The following is a 23,589-nucleotide window of genomic DNA, read 5'->3' on the forward strand; positions in this document are numbered from 1 at the left end:
AACTCATGACTTAAAACCTACTTGCAACTGATGAGTGAAGCTTTCCCTGGCACTTCAAGAAGCTCAACCATCTGTTTTTGGATTTTTTTAGAAGTTTCTAGCCATATGACTGTGAGGTGAACTTGAATAAACTGAAGCAATGTTGTCTTCCTGACTAAAGACAGATTGTTTCAGTCCCTCTGGGACTGCTCAAAGATCTTCCAAGCAGCAAACAAAGTAATAGCTCTCTAGACAGCTGGCATGCTGGTACTCAGAATCTGGTGGGAGAGTGGAAGAATGACAAAAAGAATGACAAAAAAGTTAATTTCACACTACTGCTGGAAAAGCTAGGGGCAGCACATGTGGCACCAGAGCTGTTGTCTCAGGAACAGAGGTAGATCTCCCCAATCTTGCATGACAACTTTAAGTAAATAATAGTGAGATATGTCAGGGTCTGAAAAAGTTAGGTGGAAAGCAACCCCCCACCCTCAAAAAAGAAAAAAGCTGCTTATTTCAAAGTTAGACAAAGGAACTGTGAAGTCAGTATGTAACGTATATTTTTAAAAGTACATATGTATTGCATATAGACAATTGAACACAGATGGACATTTAACTTAAATCATATTTCTATATGAAATCTACTTACTATAGTTACATGTAACATTATAGTGCCTGAACGATTAGACAAAAAGCTTTATTTACCTTATATACCTATATATAGTCAGATTCACTATTACCATGTATGTTGGACCTTCACCACATTTAAAAACAACTAAACTACTAAAATTGGCAGGGGAGTCAGCAGGTGTAGTACCTGAAACTACTTAACCATTATTACATTATTGAAACAGAACAGACTGGTTTTTAAGTGTCTCAAAGTGATTAGAACTTAGTGTGTTTAAAAAAGTTTCCAACTGTTACTTGAGAATATATACAGAACTGTAAGAAAAACTGAACTACTGTAGCTTACCATGATACTGCCTTTAATAATTGAACTTTTACATTTGCAGAAATGTAATTAAAATCTCAGTAACTACAGACTTCATATGAATAAAAGTGGTTCTTTTTAGTGTCTTCAGTGTACATAATTTGACAAAGAGATGAATCAATCTTTAGCACTGACGTGATTTTATAGGAAACACTAAATTGCACTGTCATCTTTTGTTCCAACACAATGACAGTAAAATTAGCTAGAAAGTATAGCAAACCAATTCACATTACAATCAATAGGATACTACAAGGTTTTGAAGATGATAAGCAGTGCAAGTTTTCACTAGTTGTGTTTGTCACCTATTTCACAGACCCTCATGTAGCACTTTTTAATATATTTAAAACATGTTGTCCTTTATGTCTCCAAAGCATGGTAACAAAAATATTAACTAATCCACACAAAGGCTCTGTGAGGTAGGTAATTGTTTTTACTTCCATTTTATGAATGGTGAAGCTGAGGCAGGGAGGGTTTAAGTATTGCCCAAGGCCGTAATGTCTGTGTTAGATAAATGATTTCAAATTGATGAATTATTCGCTCCAAACTCTAGTTAGTTTAGTAGACCATGCTGCACACGTAGGCCTAAATTTTCAAGTTTGGGTGCTTAACAATTGGAACCTAAATTCATAGTTAGGTCCCCAAATAAGTGGCCTAATTTTAGACCTTGTGGGTTCTCAGCACCTCTGAAAGTCAGGCCATTTATTTAGAGGCCTAAAGATGGATTTTAGGTACTTAATATCTAGATTAGGGGCACTTTTTAAACTAAGGCTAAGGTAGGCTACATGGCAGATCAGAATTTTTTGCTGTTCTCATTTGACATTGATGAACTAATGGAAGCAGCTTGCCTTCCTGGTGAAGCTTTTGAGTATCTGTAGCACCTCCGATGAAAGCCCCATTAATAAACACTCTTGGAACCTGTTAAGTATATAAAAATTACATTAGTTATTTTGTTGGAGGTAGGCTAAAAAACAAGTGTGGTCATGCATGCTGTCGCACTGCCATATAAACTTGGGAATGCTATACTTTACATACTTGCTATTTGATGCACCATATTAGTGGACAGTCTTACATTTCCATAATAACTTTCTATAAAAGGGGTCCTGAGATGCTTTATATTAAACAGAGGCATCACTGCACCTTCTCCTTAAAAGTAATATGTATCATTTTCACATGGGTTTAGAACATGCAGTGAAAAAACACTTGATTCAAATGAAGTTACAGGGAATTGTTACAAAGGCAGAATGTAATTGCAAAAGGTGCCAGGATACTGGGGCTAACACTTCTACCCAAGCAAGAAGTGTCCCTGATGGATTTCAGTTTTGTGTCTTTGATGTGACCTTTGTTTAAAGTCTCATCCGAAAGACAGCAGGATCAGCAGTACAGTAACTATCATGACTCTGGAGTGGTATGTCAGCACCATGAGGAATGTGAGATACCTTACAGAAGCTTTGCTACAGCTTCCTCAAGCACCTTGTGTTTTACTTAGGAGCTCATATATAAGGTTCAACGCAGCTAGCATGCAAGATCTGATGAGGTCACAATTGGTGGGCTATTGCTTCAGTGAATTAGCCCCCCTCTATTTTAGTTACTACGTCTGAAAAGATGTACTCACCGTCCTGCCACCAGTCATTTGATGAAGAATGTCTTGAAACTGGCTTCCATTTTCATACATGTCTAGTTCTATTGCTGTGTAATTTACATTCATATCCTGGAACAGTTTCTTTGCCATTTTGCAGTAGCCGCATGTTGTTTTAGAGAAAATCACTACACAGTTGTCCGAAATGGTTTCCTGTATTTTTTTTTTAAAAAAGGTTGAGTCAATGTATTCTGCACATGGGTACTAATTAAATGAATTAATTTATCACATTCTTAAAGATAAAGTCTTAGACAAAAGCAATATGTTTTGTCTTTTCATTATGGTAACAAATTCCAAAAATTATAAGTAGGTGTTTCCAGCAAGGATTAGTTCTTGACCCTATGCTATTTAACATTTTTTTAATCAATGAGCTGGAAGAAAACAAAAGATCATTACTGATTAAGTTTGCAAGAGACACAAAGATTGGGGAAGTGGTAAATAATGAAGAGGCTAGATCACTGTTAAAAAGTGATCATGATCACTCTGTAAGCTGGACACAAGTAAACAATATGTGTTTTGAAATGACCAAATGTGAAGTTCATATCTTGAAACAAAGAATGTAGGCTATACTTACAGTACAGGGGACTCTATCCTGGGAAGAAGAGAGTCTGAAAAGGATTGGGGAAGGAGGGGTGTCATGGTGGTGGTGGATAATCAGCTCAGCACAGGCTCTGAGTGAAACACTATGGCCAAAAGGGCTAATACAATTCTTGAATGTATAATCAGAGGAATGGCGAATAGGAGTAGAGGTGTTATTTTACCTCTGTAAGACATACATTTTAACAGCGAGGGCAATTAACCACTGGGACAATTTATCAAGGGCTATGGTAGTTTCTCCATCACTGGATACCTTTCTAAAAGTTCAAACAAGAATTTAATTCAGGGACATTGTATAGCCTGTCTTATGCAGGAGATCATTCTAACTGTTCACAATGGCCCCTTCTGACCTTATAACCCATGAAGCAGGACTGGCTGGGCAAGAAGACTAGTACAAGGAGCTGGAGGGGAAATTAGGACTGGCTGGACAAGGAGAGTGGGATTTGGATGAGAAGTCTGAGGAGTGGAGACTGGGTAGGGGAGAAGAAAGAGACTGGGATGAGAAGCCAGGAGTGTGGAAGAGAGAGGATTGGCACAGGGACAAGTTGTAGAGGTTGGGTGAGAAGGGGCCCCCACTTGAGCAGGGTAATGGACAGAAGCATTTGGGACCACTAAAGCGCACTCTCCTCCAAAACACACTCAAAAGTTAGAGGGACAGGCTACCTTAATACTGACGTTTCCTGACTTGAGTTCTTGATTTTGTAACCTTAATAATGTACTTTTAACATAATGTGCATGTGTAATTTTATATTGTTATATGGTCCAAGGAAAACACCTCTAAAGAGATTTGAAGACAGACCATGGACGAGGCATGATAAACACTGTAGGGGGCTGGCATGATAGGATGGACCTTTCCAAGAATCCCCAAAAATATAACAGAACTGTGGGTAACATGGCTGTGATAAGTCACCTAAAGGTAAAAATGATGCAGGTGTGACAGGCTTAGTAGTCAAAAGATAAATGTGGAAAAAAGGATAAAGTTCTTTCTAGAAATGTAAAACTATTACACCTCTACCTCGATATAACGCTGTCCTCAGGAGCCAAAAATTCTTACCGCGTTATAGGTGAAACCGCATTATATTGAACTTGCTTTGATCCACCAGAGTGCGCAGCCCCACCCCCCCGGAGCACTGCTTTACCATGTTATATCCAAATTCGTGTTATATTGGGTCGCGTTATATCGAGGTAGCGGTGTACTTTACTGGAGCTAAACCCGAGATATTTTCTAGCTCTCATTGCTTAATTAAGTGGTTTCATGGGATTTAACCCCTCTCCTCCTCCAAGACATCATCATTTAATAATCTGAAGAAGTGAGGTTTTTACCCACGACAGCTTATGCCCAAATAAATCTGTTAGTCTTTAAGGTGCCACCAGACTCCTTGATCATTTAATAATGACACCAGTGGTGAACGTAACTGATTTAAACGGGACACTATGAAAGTATAAGGGTCTGCCCACATGGATTAGATTGCAGAACGAGTTCAAAAGTATAATACATTATTTACTGGACTAAGTTTACAGATCAGATTCTGTAGCCTGATGTAATAAAAAAGGAATCCTTGTACCAATTAGGAAAAAAAAGGAAGTTAGTAAATTACTATCCCTTTTTCAAAGGCTAGAAATAATAATTCTTTCTGAATAATAAATGACCCCTTTATTTACCTGGATTTTGTTCACGGTAGCAGCATTAGACAATCCCATTGAAGTAGATGGACTATTTCCCATTCTAAAAATAAAAATGTTAGATAGACCTATAAAACCTCTTTTTGAAAAACTGTCACTCATTTTTATGGTTCTCAAGTTATTTTAAATATGATACTAAGGCTGTCAAAACAACTTCACTACCCCCACCCCATTTTTTACCTATCTGCAAAGTGCCCAGAACAGAGACAGTTTGACTCAGTCTATCCATACATCAGAAACCCACTGGTATCCCACGATTTTGCAGGCTTTGGCATTGCACAGCAGTCATTACTTTGAACTGAATTACAGAAACATTACTTTTTAAAATGCCACCTAACAAAGGGATTCTCTACATTAGAATGCTTTGCTTCTTTAATTATGCTGGTGTAATTGACGCGGCAAACCCACCCTAGCCAGAATTCAGTTGCAGTGATCCAAAGGTACCTGCACTGGTATGGCTTATTCTGGTTTGTCGGCTAGAGTTTAAAGGGGTGTAACTTTATCCTTAACACAACAACAACAACCTCACTCGATGTCCCTCCCCCAGTTTACTATACCAGTGTAACTCTTCCAGTCCTAGGGGACCAGACCGGTAATGGTATGGAGGGGATGTGTCTCTGTCCCCCGTTTGCCTGGGGCTCGGCTGATGCATCTGCCCGGATGCGGCGGCGCCGCTGGGAGCTGTGAGGCAGGCAGACCCCGTGGGGGATCGGCTGCCGGCGGCTAGCAGGCTCAGCCGGCTTGGCTCGCTCCCTGCCGGGCTAGGAGTGCCCAGCACCAGGGGAGCAGATCCTGAGCGGGGCTCGGCCCCAGCGCACGGCCCGCCCTGCCCCGATGGGCGGCGAGGCTGGGCGCGGGCCGTACCCCTGCTCGGCGGCGACACGGGGTCGGTGACAGTGGGGCAGCCCCGCAGCGGCCACGGAGCAAGCGAGCGACCCCACCGGGGGGAGAGGCCGAGGCAGGCGGGGCCAGAACCGCCCTTCCCCGGGGCCCCGGGTGGGTACGAAGTCCCGACCCCGCCGCACGGACCTGAGCCGGCTGCTGGCGGCGCGCAGGGCTCCCCGCAAGGCCACCATGGGCTCGCCGGGCCGGGGGAGGAGCCCGGCCACCTCCTGCGCGAGCTGGGCTGCCCGCCACGCTGCCTGCCCGCGTCTCCCGCGACCCCCGTCCCCGCGACAGGCGCCGCGTCCCTCGCGGCCTCCTCCCTCCCCGGAGCCCAGGGACCGCCCTGCCCCCAGCGCTGGCCCGGGAAAGCAGTTCCGGCTCCGCTCCCGGCAGCCATTTGTTGGTCTCCCCCAACCGCCTTCATCCACAACCCGACCCCACCCTCACCCCCATACTCCCCTCCGCAGCCATGGTACCTGAGCCGCCTTCTGCTACTGCATTAAGCGATGGGCGGCACATCTGTCAACCGGTGGTTGCGTGCTCCTGTCCCCTGGGGGAGAGATGGGCACAGTGCAGTAGCTTGTTTTGGGAGAGGCCAGTTAGGTGTTAACGCCACATTCTTATGTATTGGTGTCAGAGAAGGCAAGGTCAAAGAAACGCCTTGGCACAGGGAGCAGAAGGTGGTGAGGTTTGTGATGATTCTTGGGTGAGTTTATGCCAGCAATGCCCCTCTGCCATGTACATTGGCCAAACTGGACAGTCTAGGCAAAACAATAAATGGACACAAATCAGACATCAAGAATTGTAAGATTCCAAAACCAGAAGGAGAGCACTTCAATCTCCCTGGACACCCAATAACACACTTAAAAGTAAAAACAGGGAGTACTTGTGGCACCATAGAGACTAACGAATTTATTTGGGCATAAGCTTTCGTGGCCTAGAACCCACTTCATCAGACGCATGCAGTGGAAAATACAGTAGGAAGATAGATAGATATACATAGTACATGAAAAGATGGGGGTTGCCTTACTAATTCTAACGAGACAATTCAATTACAGTGGGCTATTATCAACAGGAGGAAGAATCACTTTTGTAGTGGTAACCAGAGTGGCCCATTTCAAACAGTAGACAAGAAGGTGTGAGTAAGGGTAGGGGGAAATTAACATGGGGAAATTAGTTTTTATTTCTTGTAATAATCCATCCACTCCCAGTCTTTGTTCAGGCCTAATTTGATGATGTCCAGTTTGCAAATTAATTCCAGTTCTGCAGTTTCTCATTGGAGTCTGTTTTTGAAGTTTTTGTTGTTGAAGAATTGCCACTTTTAGGTCTGTTATTGAGTGTCCGGGGAGGCTGAAGTGTTAAAAGTGGCAATTCTTCAACAAAAAAAGTAAAAAACAGACTTCAATGAGAAACTGCAGAACTGGAATTAATTTGCAAATTAGGACACCATCAAATTAGGCCTGAATAAAGACTGGGAGTAGATGGGTCACTACAAAAAGTAATCTTCCCTCTGTTGATACTCACACCTTCTTGTCAATGTTGGAAATGGGCGATGTCCACCCTGATTGCATTGGCCTCATTAACACTACAAAAGTAATTTCCCACTCTGTTAATATTTACCCCTTCTTGTCAACTGTTGAGAATAGGCCACTTCCACCTTAATTGAATTGGCCTCATTAGCACTGACCCTTCCACACACACTTGGTAAGGCAACTCCCATCTTTTCATGTGCTGTAATATATATACTGCTTACTGTATTTTTCACTCCATGCATCTGATGAAGTGGGTTTTAGCTCACGAAAGCTTATGCCCAAATAAATTTGTTAGTCTCTAAGGTGACACAAGGACTCCTCGTTTTTGCTGATACAGACTACCACACCTACCACACTGAAACCTGTCTTAGGATTGGTTTACACTACACAGCTAGGTCCACATAAGGCAGCTTACCTCGACCTAATTATGTCTTCATTACAGTCTTCCTCCCGCCACTACAGTAGTAAGTGCCTACTACACCAACGTAATAGCTCCACCGACACCAGAGGCATTAGGCTTATATCCCTGTAGTTAGGTGTATCACTGCAGACACTGCATCCCTTTCATCGGCTGTTGGCTGTCTTGTTAATTTCAGGGCAGGAGCCCTGAAATTGACAAGAAAGCCGGCAACTAGAGCCCAGCTGCCCCCCCCCCGCTCCCCTGGGAGCCAGGGTAAGAAGCCCACACAACTTCCCCCCACGCTTTCCCACTTCCACCTAGGACCAAACACAAGAAGCTGGGCAGGGGGACTGAGAAGCCAGGGCAGCTGGAGCCCACTCCCCAAGGCGAGAAGCCCCAGGCGGCTTCCCCTGGCTCCTAGCGGGGAATGGAGAGGGGAGAAGCCCCGGGGCAAGGCTCCTGGCAGGAAATGGGGAGAGGAGAAATCCTGGCCGCACAGCTCCTGGCCAGGAACAGGGAGCAGAGGGAGTAGGCAGCCTCCCAGAAGCCCAGGAGGCAGCCGGGTACCTGGCAGGGAGCTGCCAGCAGAGCCAAGAGATCTCTCAGCACCTTGCACTGCCCCTCTTAGGTTGGTGGAAGCATTCCCTGTGAGAGCGCATACCACCGATCCAAGGAGGGTAGTGTGAACATACACCACCAGTCATTATTGCGGTGACTATAAACTGGCCTAATATAGGTCGACTCAAGTTTCTAGTATAGACGTAACCTGAGGCTGGTAAAGTTCTGTTTCTTGCATGATGAAGTTTTACCCTTGTTATTTATAAAGAGTTCCATTTTGCCACAAGAGAAAGTTGTCAGCACTCTTCTCCCTGGAGTTGAAGGGGTCTTTTAGATATTCTGGGCTCAGGCCATGTCGTGCCTTGAAGATCAGGCCTTGAACTTTATTTGGTATTCAATGGGAAGCCAATTTAGAGAGGAGAGGAGAGGTATGAGGTGCTTGCAGCAGCCTATCTTGCTGAGGAGACATAGTGCAGTGGTGTATACTAGTTGGAGTTTCCTGAGTGCTGAAGACTTCACGTCCAGGTTTATCACATTGCTGTAGTTCAGCTGAGAGGTGATGAAGGCATGAATAACTGAGGCCAAGTCATCGTTGACCAACATGGGATGGCATCTTCTAGCCAATTGGAGATGATAGAATGAGTCACTCTCAGATACTTCTGTGTGAGAGCTTAGCATCAGCAAGGAATCCAGACTGAGCAATTTTGGGTGTGTACCTTCAGCCAAAGGATTCTGCATGGTGTCTGCAGACTTTTCAAAGGGCTTTCCTCTCGCCACCAGCATCATCTCTTTCTTGCTCAGGTTCAGCTAAATTTCTCTCAGCTGTTCATCCATGAGCTGATCTCATCGGAGCACTGGGCCAGCTTGATGGCAGTGGTGTGGTCATATATGGTGAAGGATAGGTAGTGTCATCTGCCTATTGGTGGCACTTGAGTTCATGTTGTCTGACCAGTTTGTCTTTGTTTTAGAATCCCCAGGTCACACAGGTCAATTTCAGAGCTGAGAAAAGAAGCCAAGGGTACTGCTTCCTATTCCTGCCAGCCAACCACTGGGAAACACTAGAGCAGTTTGCTCATACCTCTCCTTTGTCAGCTCTCCATCTCATTTGAAATCTCCATTGCAAAGTAAACTTTTCTCCTTTGTAGTTTCTTTCTTGCTCTTTTATTACTTATCTGTGTAATTGTATTACAATGCAACTTCAAATATACAAACAAAATCTTCCTGTTATATGAAACAGTCATGAAAAATCCATACATTACCTGAATCCTCAATTATCTGAACATACTCAATATTCCTCATGACATTTGGATAATCAAGGTTGTACAATATTTATCTCTGAAAAGCATTTTAAGATACAGTCTGTATGAAAGAGGCTTTAGAAAATAAAACTTCTTTGTATTGCACATTTCCCTGTGGCCACAGCAGTTTCCTGGGCAGTGGGGGGAAGGAAAGCATCAACCCCTCTCCTTCCTCCCTGTTGCTCCTGCATGCACCGCCTCTCTGGAGACACAGGTGGGACACACAATGCTTAAGGAACAAGGTGAGGAGGCGAGGGGCGGATGAAGAGGTGGGCGCGGGAGTAAGGAGGTGAGTGACGAGCCAGCAGCAGAGGAGTGGGGGAATTTGGTGGTGAACCGGGTGGGGAGTGAGGAGGTGAGTGATGGGCAGATGGTGGGGTGAGGAGGCGAGTGGCAGGGAGGGCTGGTGAGGAGGAGGAAGTGTCAGTGCAGCCACCAGCAAGAGTTGGTGGCTACACTCTGAGGCCACCAAAAATTTTGTTGCAAGAACCCCTAGTGGCCTATATAGAGGTCTCTAGAGACAGTGGACTTTGATATGTCTTTGGGGTATTATATTTGGGATTATATAATATACCAATTAAGCAAATGTTTTTAATAATTCTCTAAATATTCTCTAAATCTTAACATGTTTTTCTTTGTTTTAGAATCCCAAGTATTGTGCAATAATACATAAGGTGCTGTTCTGCAATATACACATGCCTCATCTATGTCATAAAGTGTCCTTCAGCATACTAGTACTGGAACATTGGAGATCTCTGGCCAAATGTCCCATTGGATAGCTAGGGTTACCATACGTCCTCTTTTTCCCGGACATGTCCGGCTTTTCAGCAATCAAACCCCCGTCCGGGGGGAATTGCTGAAAAGCCACACATGTCCGGGAAAATGGCCGGCACTTCCTCTCCCCCTGTGGCTCTGCTCCACTCCTCCTCTCTCAGATTTACAGAGCCAAGCTGCCCGAGCAAGCGCTACTGGCTTCAGGCAGCCTCCGGACCCCGAGCCCCCAGCCAGGCACTTCTCCTACCCGGCTCCAGCTGAGCTGCTCCCACGGTGCAAGGTCCCGAGGCGGGGGGGTGCTGCCTGAAGCTGGTAACGCTGGCTCCTGCAGCTCTGCTCTGTAAGTCTGAGGGGGCGGAGCCGAGCTCGGCTGGAGCTGGGGAAGGGACGTGTCCAGCCAGCTCTGGGTCCTGAGGTAGGGGAGGGCTGCCAGAAGCCAGCAGCTCGGCTCTTACAGTCTGAGCTGGGAGGAGCAGCTCAGCTGGAGCCCAGGTAGGAGAAGTGCCTGAAGCCGGTAGCACTAGGGCAGCTCGGCTCTTAAACAGAGCCGAAGAGTCAGGGAGCAGCAGCAGTCGCCAGAGCCTGCTCTAAGGTAAGCCAGGGATGCCAGCAAAGCTGGGAGTACCATGCGCCGCTGATTGCACAGGTGGGGGGCAGCGCTGGGGGAGCTGCTCTGGGGAGTCGCCAAAAAGCACTGACTGGTGGGGGAGGAAGGGAGGGCAGTGTGAAAAAGGCAGGAGTGTGCAGAGGGATCAGAGCTCTGGCTGCGATGGGCATCGGGCTGCCTTGCCTGCAAGTGGATCAGAGCTCCTGGGGCTGGGGTGTGCTGTATGGCACTCAGCTCCCCATTTGTGATGAGACACAGCAGTGTGGTGGATCACTGCGAAATACCTGCCCAATCAGAGCTGTGGGGGCAGGACTTGCAGGGGCTGGCTCCGACAGCTCCCATTGGAGCTTTTCCCAGCCAATGGGAGCCACTGAGCTTGCCTTGTGGCGGGCCCAGCACGTGGAGACCCTGGCTGCCCCTGGTCCTAGGAGCAAACACAATGCCAAAACGAAAGTGTAAATTCACTGCAGAACTAAAGACAAAGTTCCCATGTTTTCGAAGTGGTAGAGATGAATGGGAAGCTGAGTGCATGGTATGTAGACCTGGTACTTACATCTCTGTGAAAAATAAAGGTGCTAATGATTTACAAACTCATGTGGACTCAGACAAGCACAAAAAAGCAGTTCAAGGAGAGAGCTCATCAACAAAATTGACAGATTATTTTGTAAAACCAGGCAGCGAATCAGAGGATGCTGTTACTGCAGCAGAGGGTGCGTTTGCATTTCACACTGTTAAGCATCATAATAGCTTTAAGTCAATGGATTGCACATCTGTCTTGTTGAAGAAGACATTCCCTGATTCTGAAGTGGCACGGAAATTTTCAAGTGCTAGAACCAAGACAGAAGCAATTGTTATCTCCGTGCTTGCACCACATTCTGTTGATGTTGTTCTGAAAACATTTGAAGAAAATGACATAGCTTACTGTGGAGTTGCTACAGATGGAAGCAATCATGGTTCAGTGAAAATATTTCCAGTAATTATTCAGTATTTCAACTGGAAGAATGGCGGTTTGCAGTCAAGTTTGATTGAGGTCCAGAACACACCTAATGAGACTGCCGACACAATTGCTCATTACGTAAAAGAAACGCTTGAAAAAAATGGTTTGTTTGAGAAGTGTATTGCATTTACAGGTGACAACTGCAATACAATGTTTGGAGGACTCCGGCGTGATGAAGATGGAAAGAACGTGTTTGCAAACTTAAAGAAGTTGTTGCAGAAGAGAACATTAATTGGTGTGGGTTGCCCAGCCCACATTTTGAACAACTGTGTTCACCATGCAGCAGAAAGAATGAACATTGACATTGAGAACATTATTTTTAAAATTTACCAGTACTTTCATATCTACACTGTCCGAACTGAGCGACTGAAGGAGTACTGTGAGTTTGTTGATGTTGAATACAGAAAGCTGCTTTCTCATAGCAAGACACGATGGCTGTCATTATTTCCGGGCATTACAAGGCTGATACAGATGTTTCCAGCCTTGAAGTCATTCTTTCTGTCACAGGACAAACCACCCATAGTGCTTAAGACATTTTTTGAGTATGAATTAAGTGAGATTTACCTCTGGCACATGCATTCACTCATGAGTGTATTCCAAACTTACATCCAAGAAATCGAAAGGGAAAGCAATTCTGTTGTGGAAGTGCTGAACAGTTTGAACTCGGTTCAGACTATCCTTCTTGAACGCAAGACTCACAACTTTATGTCCCTGAAAGTTAAGGGACTACTGGCACAAAAGCGCATGGAAGGAATTGATGAAGAGTGTGACAAATTCTGTGCTGAAGTGAATAATATGTACAGCAGATGCTTAGAATATTTGGAGATGTGGCTTAGACCCCTTGAAGACTTCTCTTGTTTCAGGTGGATTACCCTGAGTGAGACACCGAATTGGAGTGATGTGGAACCTTGTATCAAGTACCTGACCGATAAGGGGATGCAAATTGATGACGTGAAGTGTTTTGATCAGTTCAGCAACCTGAAGAAGTTTACAGAAAGTTGCAACAGTGATGAAGAGTTCAGTAATTTGCTAGCACACCAGAAGTGGACCAAATATTTTGAGAAATCCAAAAACATTGAGTGTCATTCAGAACTGTTAAAGATTGCACAGTTTTTCTTTGCTATTCCTTCTCACAATGCAAATGTAGAGCGAATTTTTTCACTGATGCAAAGCCAGTGGACAAAGGAAAGGACCAACTTGAATGTTGAGTCGTTGAAAGGAATTCTACTTGTACAGTACAACTTCAGACAAACTTCTTGTAAAGACTTTCATGCCTTCTTAAAGAGCAATCAACCACTGCTGAGAAAAATGCGATCTGCAGAGAAGTATGCGTGGGCACATGAGGAGAAAGAAAACTGAAGAACTGGTGAAAGGAAAGGACTCACTACATATAAAGAATTACGTTTTAGAATTAAAGAATTAAATAGCTCAAAATGTCCGGGATTTTACCCGGCAGGGAGGAGAACTGGGTGCTCCAAGGCATCTGGGGAGCTGGGAAACAGAACAGTGTGAGCTGCGTGTCCTGACCGCTCCCAAAAACGGAGCGCTGGGGCAGATCCTCCACTGAGCAGCTTCATTAAAGTCATGGGAGTCTATACTAGTGGAGTGCCTGACTTTAGAATTGGTGCAGTTGTTTCGTGTGGCTGGGAGGGAGGAGGGGGAATGTGGGGTGCTCAGGGGAAGGGGCGGAGACTTTGGGGAAGGGGTTGGAATGGGGGCAGGGAAGGGGCGGAGTTGGGCGGGGCCAGGGGCGGGGAAAGAGGTGGGGTGGGGGAGGGGAAGGGGCGGAGTTGGGGCGGGGCCGGGGCCCCGTGGAGTGTCCTCTTTTTTCAATGTTCAAATATGGTAACCCTAGGATAGCTATACTTATAGGCCCGCTGAGCCTGCCAGTCAGGTTCTATACTAGGAACCCATTAGTAAAGCAGAGCTACTAGCAGCCTCCCTTTTGAAGCTGGTAAGGAATGCTCTATTCAATATCAGTCTCAGCAAACTGTCTAATGATTCTAGTTTTTTTCCCCAAATGATAGCTGAAAGGTAAGAATTGAATAATGGGTATTATTTAGTTCTTACTTTACAATAACAACTTATTATTAACAAATTAATAATCTTTTCCGACAGGCTAATGTTTACTATGTATCACAAAAATAGTACAAGCATTATCAATTCTATATTTGGTAATTATGAGAATTGGAAGTAATGGGTCAACTGGAAGTACTAACACATGATGTACCAAACTGTTTTTGCAACTTTTTGCAACTTTATACTGATTTTACAATACAAACATAACATGCTAGACCAGGGGTTGGCAACGTTTGGCACGTGGCTCCCCAGGGTAAGCACTCTGGTGGGCCGGGCCAGTTTATTTACCTGCTGATGCGGCAGGTTCGGCCGATCGCGGCCCCCACTGGCCGCGGTTCGCCGTCCCGGGCCAATGGGGGCAGCGGGAAGCTGCGGCCAGCACATCCCTCTCCCGTGCCGCTTCTCGCCGCCCCCATTGGCCCGGGACGGCGAACCACAGCCAGTGGGGGCCACGATCGGCCAAACCTGCCGCATTAGCAGGTAAATAAACTGGCCCGGCCCGCCAGGGAGCCACGTGCCAAAGGTTGCCGACCCCTGTGCTAGACTATACAACTACATATCAGAAAATACAGTTCCAGCAACATAATACTATATTCAATACATTTTGATATTGGTACAATACTAATATGCTTTCTCATTTCAGATAACTCCCTTCACGTTTGAAAAAAGAATTGGTAAATATATGTGCAAGAAGAGGCTGCAGTTTGCTTTTTTATCTTCATTTATCACTTAAGAATATCTTTGTGATGTTGAAATTCTTGTGCACATGTATGTGCTATAAAGATATCAAAATTGCAAAACATTCTTTTATTGGCTGTTACCCCAACTTGCCAGTGGCAACATTTTATCTACAAGAGCTAAACAAAGGAATAAAAATACTGGCATTCATGCAAAGAAGGAGGAAAAAAATAAAAAGAGAGCTATGACTAAAAAAACCCAGTAGTTTTCAGGTGTTTAATCCATTTAATATTGAAGATATTCTAGTCCAGTTGTGATGAAGCTGGTAAGAATGAGGTATCCAGGAGCACATGAAAATAGCCCTGTATCTCTGAGCTCTGTCAACAGATCTTAACTAAAGAAAGCTGTCTAAACTGATGACATATATTTTGATTTCAGTGTAACACAAATCAACAAAACAAATTGCATAATCTATTTATAACCCCCATCATTTATAATTTTGATTTACGATATGTCAAAATGAAAGAGAAAAACACTGTACAGTAAATTTTCTTTCAGCCATGTATTATGGTTGACTACTTACTGTGGTAGGCATTGCTCACCTAGCAACAGACTGAGGGATTACTAAAGTGAATACCATATATACTCATTCATAAACTGAATTTTTTTGGTTAAAAAGTGAAGCATCAAAGAGCGGGGGTCAGCTTATCAGCAGGTCTACACCAAAAGTCGATAATTTTAAGCTCTATTGAATTATTGAATTGAATATCTAATACATTGTCATTGTAGATCATGAGTCAGCAAACTTTGGCTCCCGGCCTGTCAGGGTGAGACGCTAGCGGGCTGGGACGTTTTGTTTACCTGGAGTGTTCGCAGGCACGAAGCCCCGCAGCTCCCACTGGCCACAGTTCGCCATTCCCAGCCAATGGGAGCTGCGGGAAGTGGCGGCCAGCACGTACCTCAGCCCACGCTGCTTCCCACAGCTCCCATTGGCTGGGAACGGCAAACCGTGGCCACTGGGAGCTAAGGGGCTCCGTGCCTGTGGATGCTCCAGGTAAACAAAATGTCCTGGCCCGCCAGCGACTTATCCTTATGGGCCAGGAGCCAAAGTTTGCCGACCCCTGCTATATTTTAAAAGTTGGTATCACAAGAAATACTCAAAAGTTTTGCTACAATTATTGTAATGTAATCTAACAAAAACCCTGTTGTTCTTATAATAATAACTGAACAAATATGTATTCACCTTCAAAATTACAGTCAATGTTTTAAATATTTATTTACTGATTTTAACATCTCATATTGACCTAAGGTACTTATTTAAAAATCTTAAAGTCCTTCAAAGTCCAAATCAGTCTCTGATTCACCAAACAGTTCATTAAACTCGGTTTCAGTCACAGCTGCACCTGCATTGTCATTGCAGATGTCGGCAGTGTCATCTTCAGACTCAGATTCCTTCTCATCATCAGCCTCTGTTGTGTCATCATCAAATATGGCATCGTCTTCTGACCCGTCGAGCACATTGCTGATATAGCATTTCCAAAATGATTTTTCTGTCGTTTCTGAGGGAAAGGACTCCCACACGTCCCTGACCTACTGGGCAACCAGATTGATTTCAGGCTTCATAAGATTCCCGCCTTTTATCAACTTTGCCATGCCTGAGCACATCCGTTCAGACCACATTTTGTGTAGCGTGTCTTTAAAGGGTTTGTTCAGGCAGACATCAAGCGGTTGTAGAACGGAAGTTAAGCCTCCAGGTATTACAGCCAAAGTAGTTTTCATTTTTTTGGCCACATTTTTCACCTCATCCGTCTTGTGTGCCCTGAACATGTCCCAAACGAGCATAGCAGGTTTCTTGAAAAGTGCTCCTGGTCTCTTATTCCACATTTTTCCAGCCATTCAATAGTTCCACTTTCATCCATCCATCCCTTTTCGTGTGCACATATGATGACACCAGCAGGAAATTTCATGTTTTTAGGCAAGGTTTTTCTTTTAAAAATAACAACAGGAGGGAGCTTTGATCCATTGGCCAAACACGATAAAACCACCCTGTCATAACTATAAAGGGAAGGGTAACAATCCTCCTTTGTACAATACTATAAAATCCCTCCTGGTCAGAGACACCAAAATCCTTTTACCTGTAAAGGGTTAAGAAGGTCAGGTAACCTGGCTGACATCTGACCCAAAGGACCAATAAGGGGACAAGATACTTTCAGATCTTGAGCGGGGAAGGCATTTGTTTGTGCTCTTTGTTTTGGGGGTTGTTCGCTCTTGGGACTAAGAGGGACCGGACATCAATCCATGCTCTCCAAATCTTTCTGAACAAGTCTCTCATATTTTAAACCTGTAAGTAACAGCCAGGCAAGGCATGTTAGGTTTATCTTTGTTTTCTCAACTTGTAAATGTTCCTTTTGCTAGAGAGGTTACCTCTGTTTGCTGTAACTTTGAACCTAAGGCTAGAGGGGGTTCCTCTGGGCTCTTTGAATCTGATTATCCTGTAAAGTTATTTTCCATCCTGATTTTACAGAGATGATTTTTACCTTTCTTTCTTTATTTAAAATCCTTCTTTTTCAGAACCTGATTGATTTTTCCTTGTTTTAAGATCCAAGGGTTTGGATCGGTGTTCACCAGGAAATTGGTGGAGAAGTCTCTCAAGGCTACCCAGGGAAGGGTTATAGTACTTGGGAGGGAGATATTCTAGTGGGGAGGTAGACAGAGTTTTCCAAATGACTCATAAATAATTTGGGTGGTGGCAGCAAAACCACATCTAAGCTGGTAGTTAAGCTTAGAGGTTCTCATGCAGGTCCCCACATCTGTACCCTAGAGTTCAGAGTGGGGAAGGAACGTTGACACACCCTAAAATTGATTTTTTCATGGCCAGTGGTTTTAATTAAAACTGTTTTTTCACCAACACCGGTTACCGTTCTGTTGCTCAGGAGATCGAATGCCATCGGTGTTTCGTCCTTATTTCCTATTTGTGACAGCTCAAATGCATATTCCTTTTGATGTTTTATAATAGGCCTTTGGAAAGATTTGATTTTTTCTTCCAGATCTCTCAGCAGCTTTTGCGCTATCTTTGTTCACTGACAAAGACAGAGACCATGACGGTTCATGAAGTGAGTACACCAACCCACTGATGTGACAAATATTGATGGCTTTACTGACTTGTATTTGTTGTCTTTCAACATTTGCAGAGCATGCAGACGAATTCCAGTTCTAGTGACGACGTACCCTTTTTGTCGACATTCAACAACCCAATCATTGAGATTTTTCTCCAGCTTAGGAAATGAAGCGCACCTCGTTGGACATTTTTTCTTGATTCTTGGCTTGTCTTTTAGTGTTGTTTTATTTTTTCGCCATTCTCTTACTTGCTTCTCATTGATATAGAATTCACGAGCAGTGGCGCAATTATTATTTGCTTCTGCATATTCAACAACTTTAAGTTTGAACACTGCTTGATAAGCAGACCGTTTTCTTTTGATTTCACCGTTCATTTTAAATACTAGTATGAAAATCTTAGAAAATAATAATTTAGTTATAGATTTTGTAGGACTTTATATAGGAATGTCACCTGCTTTATCACTGTCAAATTATTATTGTTCTTTGTTTATTTCAAAGCAGCCCTGTAGATTGGCATGTCTGTGGCGATAACAGGTTATTTAAATTTTATTACAGATTCCATCAATTCTGTACATTATATTTTCAGATTGGCTTGAGACTTACGAGGTCCATTGGTAGAAATGCATGAAGAAATCAAATTACAGAGTAGGGGACTGACACCAGTGCCATAGTACTATCGTTCATTGTATTTTTCTGATTGGCTTGTAAGGTGTAGCATTTTGTGAAATGCATGGGTCAAATGTCATGCAGATCTGCAGCACTGCTCTTTTAGCATTCATTTGAAGCCAATCTAGTCCACTAAACAAAGCCTTTGAAACTTTAAACAGCTGCAGTACTGACATCAATACATTATTTTACAATCAATAAAAGTATGTGCTATAAAAATAATTATAATATAGTCCTGTAGTAGAACAATACTAGGACAAGCAAACAGCTAGTACTAGAAAAATTGAACTTTAGGGAAGCCCGTGTTTTTAAGTGCTTTGTTTACATGGACATGAACTGAGAAAAATTATATCATCGATATCCATACGTTTTATTTATATTCATACTTCTTTTATCTCAATTATAACATAACAAATATACAATTTAAGTAAAAATAAAATTTTAGCAATTTTTTAAAGAAGCAAATCCAGAATTGATGTTCCCTCATCAGCAATCTACAACAGGGGTCGGCTAATGAAAGGGTCATACAGTTTTTGCCATTTTTACCTATCCATCTTGGGGGGTCGACTTATAAATGAATGGGCTAATGAACGAGTATATACGGTACTTTTTCATTCATCAGAACTATGATGATTGTGGACAGTGGATAAAGGAAGATTGTACATAAAGACTAGAGATGTATGTACAGATCCACATATATTCTAGGTATACTTTGTACTGGCAAATCTATGTATGAGCCTGCCTGGTGTGTAACACACAGTTTGAAGCCAGTGTGTTTCAAAAAAGTCTTTTGGATGGGACATAAAACTAAGATCCTGGCCATTTGCATACACTAAAAGTTCCACTGCAGTTTTTTGCAAGAGGAAGCGTTTTAGTTGAAGTGACATGAGCAAATTCCAATTTGGGCAATTAAATTCTGCCTACCTAAAATTATCCTTAATGTTAGTTCTTCACCTCCTAAATAGTTGTGCACTGTTGCATTATGCAAGTTAAACTGTTGCTTCAGTGTACTTCAGAGTTCAGAGCATTTTGGTTGATAATGTAATTATATTACTGTGTATTATAGCAGGGGTTCTCACCCGTGTTCTTCCCGAGGCCCCCGTGTCACAATAGCTGTGTTTTTTCATATAAAAGCCAGGCCAGCATTAGGGGGTAGCAATCAGGGCAATTGCCCTGGGTCCCGTGGCACAGAGGGCCCCACAAAGCTAAGTTGCTCAGGCTTTGGCATCAGCCCTAGGTGGTGGTGCTTGGGGCCCTGGGCTTCAGCGCCATGAGGTGGGGCTTCATCTTTCTGCCCTGGGCCCCAGCAAGTCTAATGCTAGCCCTGTTTGGCAGACCCCCTAAAAATGGCTTGTGGCCCCCCAGTGGGCCCTGGATGCCTGGTAGATAAACACTGCATCATAGTATATTCATATATTACATTATGATATAATATGTGTAATTCATTATATGTGTATGTAATATATATTAAATATGCTGCATAGTTTTTTGTTATAAAATGAATGATAATATTTCTATCATCTCAGAACAAGAAATGCTGTGAAAGATTGCCTGTTTCCCTGCATCTCACCAAGCTCACGATGTGCTACGTTGAATTCTGTGAGTCTCTTTCATTTTGTTCCTGCTGGTCTGGAAAAAATGTTAAGGACCCTCAAAGCATCCAGGATTTGAATGTCAGCTATTGAACTGTCCTGTAGGCCTAACAATTCAGTGTAATATTATTCCTGAGGAGGTGACAGAATCTCACTTTCAGGTGTCACTCTAAAACATAAAGGATTTCCAGTATGTATAGACTTGAAATTGTACTCTGCAATCATGAGAAAACAGATACACCTCTACCTCGATGTAACGCTGTCCTTGGGAGCAAAAAAAATCTTACCGCATTATAGGTGAAACTGCATTATATCGAACTTGCTTTGATCCACTGGAGTGCGCAGCACTGCCCCCCCGGAGCGCTGCTTTACCGTGTTCTATCTGAATTTGTGTTATATCGGGTCGTGTTATATTGGGGTAGAGGTGTAAATGTGCCAGAGGAGATCTGCTACCACTTCAACTGTTTAATTTCCCCAAGATGCAAACCCAGTGTAACAAGTGAAACATGGTAACATGATTTTTTTTTAAAGTAGTGGCAGTAAATACATGATTGCAATGTTTGCCTGAAGTTTTGTTACTGTTGTCATTATGGTATGTTTCCAGATACCAAGAGAAAATAAATATTAATCCCTTCTCCCACTAGTATAATGATGCTGTGGTATTTGACGTTTTAGTATTTTGTTTTGTACAGCATTAGTTGTGATGTGTTTTATTATTATTGATGCCACCTTTAATTTTGAAGGGACAGTGCCAAGCTTGCTAAGCCCCACATAGGTGCCGACTTCCCCTCTGCCTGGTGGGTGCTCGACCTCCCCCCACCCCTCTGGCCCCACCCCGTCCCGCCTCTTCCCACCCCTGCACCGCCCTCACCCTGCCCCTATTCGAAACCCTTCACCCAAGTCCCTGCTCCTTCTCCGCCTTCTTCCCTGAGCGTGCCGCATCCCCGCTCCTCCCTCTCCCTCCAGGAAAGTCCTAAGCGCCACCAAACAGCTGTTAGGCAGCGGGGGGCAGGAAGCGCTGGGAGGGAGGAGGAGGATCAGGGACGCGACATGATTGGGAGGAGGTGAGGTGGGGGTGGGGAGGAGCTTGGCTGCCAGTGGGTGCCGAGCACCCGCTAATTTTTGCCCCTGGGTGCTCCAGCCCCGGATAAAAGTTAGATAAAAGCATAAGCTACTCCCGCTGGAAGGTTGTTGTGAAGGATGATAAGCCTTGAACATGGGTCCACAAGTCCCCAGACAGTGCTCAGACTATGGCCACTGGAGCTCACCAAATGACTGGGGGGGGGAGGGGGCTAAAAAGCTTTAGTTCACAAAGAGTCTCATCCAAGAAGCTCCTGACTGGGGGAGATGTCCAGCCCCACCAATTGGCTGGGACGCACTACTTAAGCCAGAAAGAAATACAGAAAGTTGTCTGAGCGATTCGATGAATTCCTGGCTGGCTACTACTACAAACCCTACCTACTTGTCTGACTCCTGTTTCCTGCCTCCCTTACTGTACCTGCTCTCCTTGTTCCAGACCCCTGTCTGCTCCCAGTTCCTGTTTCCTGCCTGGCTCCAGGTCCTTACTTCTATGCTCTACCCCTGACACTGACTCTGGGCTTGACTCGACTCTGACTTCGGTTCTGACCTTTGGTTTGGCACCTGACGCTGACCCCAGCTCTGGTTCCAGACTCCTGACTCTAACCCTTAGACCTGACTACCCACAGCCCAGTCCCTACAGTTGCAACATTACACCATTTTATTTCTTATAATTCAGAATAATACACAAGAACCCCAAAACACACAGAGAGAGAAAGAAGGTAGCGCCTTAAAACAGAGAGGCACAACTCATCTCACCTTACTCTTCTTTCTAGGCTGGTTGTCTTCAAATTGAGTCTGCTTGGCCCAGATCATACAGTTCCTTACAGAGCTCTTTCATCTGCAAGCAGGACCAGGAAACCTCCCTGAGCATTTAAAGTGACAGATCACAATTTTAATGCAGTTGTCAATACACCACTCTCTCTAATCCAGGATCAGTGCTTGGAAAAATTTAGTGATTCCAATAGCATTTGTATTTGTCTCCCAAAGTGGTTCTAACACTGGGACATCGCATTAAGCACTATAACTAGCAAACTAATAGTTCAGTCATTGTGAACAACAATTAAAAAAAAAAAGCAATGTAGGTTGTTGTAGTATAACAATATAGTTAACGGAATGTATGCTGCACCAGGTTCTATTCACAGCCCCAACTACATATTTGTGATGCATAAATGAGATGCTGCTCAATAGATTGTGTAAACTAGCATATGATCATCCATCTTGGATCAATAGTGAAAGAGCAATATTGACATTAAATTACCATTAAGTTTCTCACAAGGTTTTGACACTATGCAGTTTTGCTTGCTTGTGTGGATTTTGTAATACTTGCTTACATAAATCAAAGGATGTATTGGAACACTGCCATTGTCTAAGCAGCAATACCTTATTACATATGGTGATTCCAGTCAGATAGATTACATCAGAAAGAACCAACTTTATTGGTAATGGCCAAGATTTTAAAAAGTGACTAGTGATTTTAAGAAACTCAGTTTTTGGGTGCCCAGTTTGAGACGCCTTAAAGGGGCCTGATTTTTTTCAGAATTTGTTGAGTGCCATGCTCTGAAAATCAGGCCTCTTTCTGGAGTCTCTCAGATGATATACCCCAAATTATTAGTCACTTTTGAAAATCTTGTCTAACATGCACAACTCCCTGTAAAAAGAACTACATCATAGTTAACCATCAGCATTTCTTCAGAATATAATACAGCCCTTAGCAGTTTAACAGAATTTGTAAAACTATCTGTAATTATGCCATCTGGTAATGCCCAGTAATATTACATAGTCACGATGCATGGGGCAGTTCACATCTTTCAGGGTTTGTCTACAGTTACCGGGGGATTGACAAGTGGTGATTGATGCATCAGCAGTCAATTTAGCGGATCTAGTGAAGACCCGCTAAATCAACCTCAGATTGCTCTCCCGTCGACTCCTGTATTCCACCATGTTGAGAAGATAGGGGGAGTCAATGGGAAAGCGTCTCCTGTCGACATCGCATAGCGTGGACCCTGCGGTAAGTAGATCTAAGCTACGTCGATTTGAGTTACGTTAAAGTAACTCAAATTGTGTAGCTTAGATCGAATTTCCCCTGTAGTGTAGACAAAGCCTCAGAGATTGTTTGGTGCTCTTTGTAGCATTGAAGACTCATGTAGACATTGGTTCACATTTTGAAGGATCTCTTCTCAACTATAAAGTCTAGATAATTTTGTCTTATTTCAAAGTGATGAGCACCCACAGCTTCCATAAATGTCAATGGGAGGCACAGGTGATTTGAAAATCAAGCCACTAATTTATTTAAAATGAAAGCTTACTTTCTGAAGTTGGATAATGGTTTGAACAATTGACTATGAGATGAAAGGTTGTAGAAAATGTTCCAGATTGTCAACCCAATGAGACCTTACCCAATCCAAATTTATGTAACCGTATTTGTGAACTATGTGGTACTTTC

General features: G+C 43.6%; 1 protein-coding gene across 4 annotated transcripts; it reads right to left on the reverse strand.

Moving 5' to 3' along the window:
- Nucleotides 1-518: 518 nt before the first annotated feature.
- GLRX2 (glutaredoxin 2) lies at nucleotides 519-21,991 on the reverse strand. Of its 4 annotated transcripts, XM_054038329.1 has the most exons (5): nucleotides 21,903-21,991; nucleotides 6,245-6,529; nucleotides 4,863-4,926; nucleotides 2,580-2,756; nucleotides 519-1,882 (listed from the first exon to the last, which is right to left on the reverse strand). In XM_054038329.1, exons 3-5 carry the CDS (start codon nucleotides 4,923-4,925, stop codon nucleotides 1,736-1,738), a joined length of 387 nt encoding a protein of 128 aa, XP_053894304.1. In that variant the 5' UTR covers nucleotide 4,926; nucleotides 6,245-6,529; nucleotides 21,903-21,991; the 3' UTR covers nucleotides 519-1,735. The 4 variants fall into 4 exon arrangements, with proteins under 4 accessions (XP_053894304.1, XP_053894303.1, XP_053894306.1 ...); XM_054038328.1 differs by lacking the exons at nucleotides 6,245-6,529; nucleotides 21,903-21,991 and adding an exon at nucleotides 5,913-6,115; XM_054038331.1 differs by lacking the exons at nucleotides 6,245-6,529; nucleotides 21,903-21,991 and adding an exon at nucleotides 5,748-5,882.
- Between the last annotated feature and the right edge of the window lie 1,598 nt (nucleotides 21,992-23,589).

This window comes from Malaclemys terrapin, chromosome 8 (genome assembly GCF_027887155.1).
Source record: "Malaclemys terrapin pileata isolate rMalTer1 chromosome 8, rMalTer1.hap1, whole genome shotgun sequence".
Taxonomy (NCBI): Eukaryota; Metazoa; Chordata; order Testudines; family Emydidae; genus Malaclemys; species Malaclemys terrapin.

What these genes read in the sequence shown, in the direction of transcription:
- GLRX2 (XM_054038328.1), bottom strand. Translation starts at nt 5,959, where the DNA reads ATGGTGGCCTTGCGGGGAGCCCTGCGCGCCGCCAGCAGCCGGCTCAG. An exon ending in GCCGCCAGCAGCCGGCTCAG is followed by an intron (nt 4,927 to 5,912) that starts GTCCGTGCGGCG and finishes TTTTATTTTTAG; the next exon opens with AATGGGAAATAGTCCATCTA. An exon ending in CTACCGTGAACAAAATCCAG is followed by an intron (nt 2,757 to 4,862) that starts GTAAATAAAGGG and finishes AAAAAAATACAG; the next exon opens with GAAACCATTTCGGACAACTG.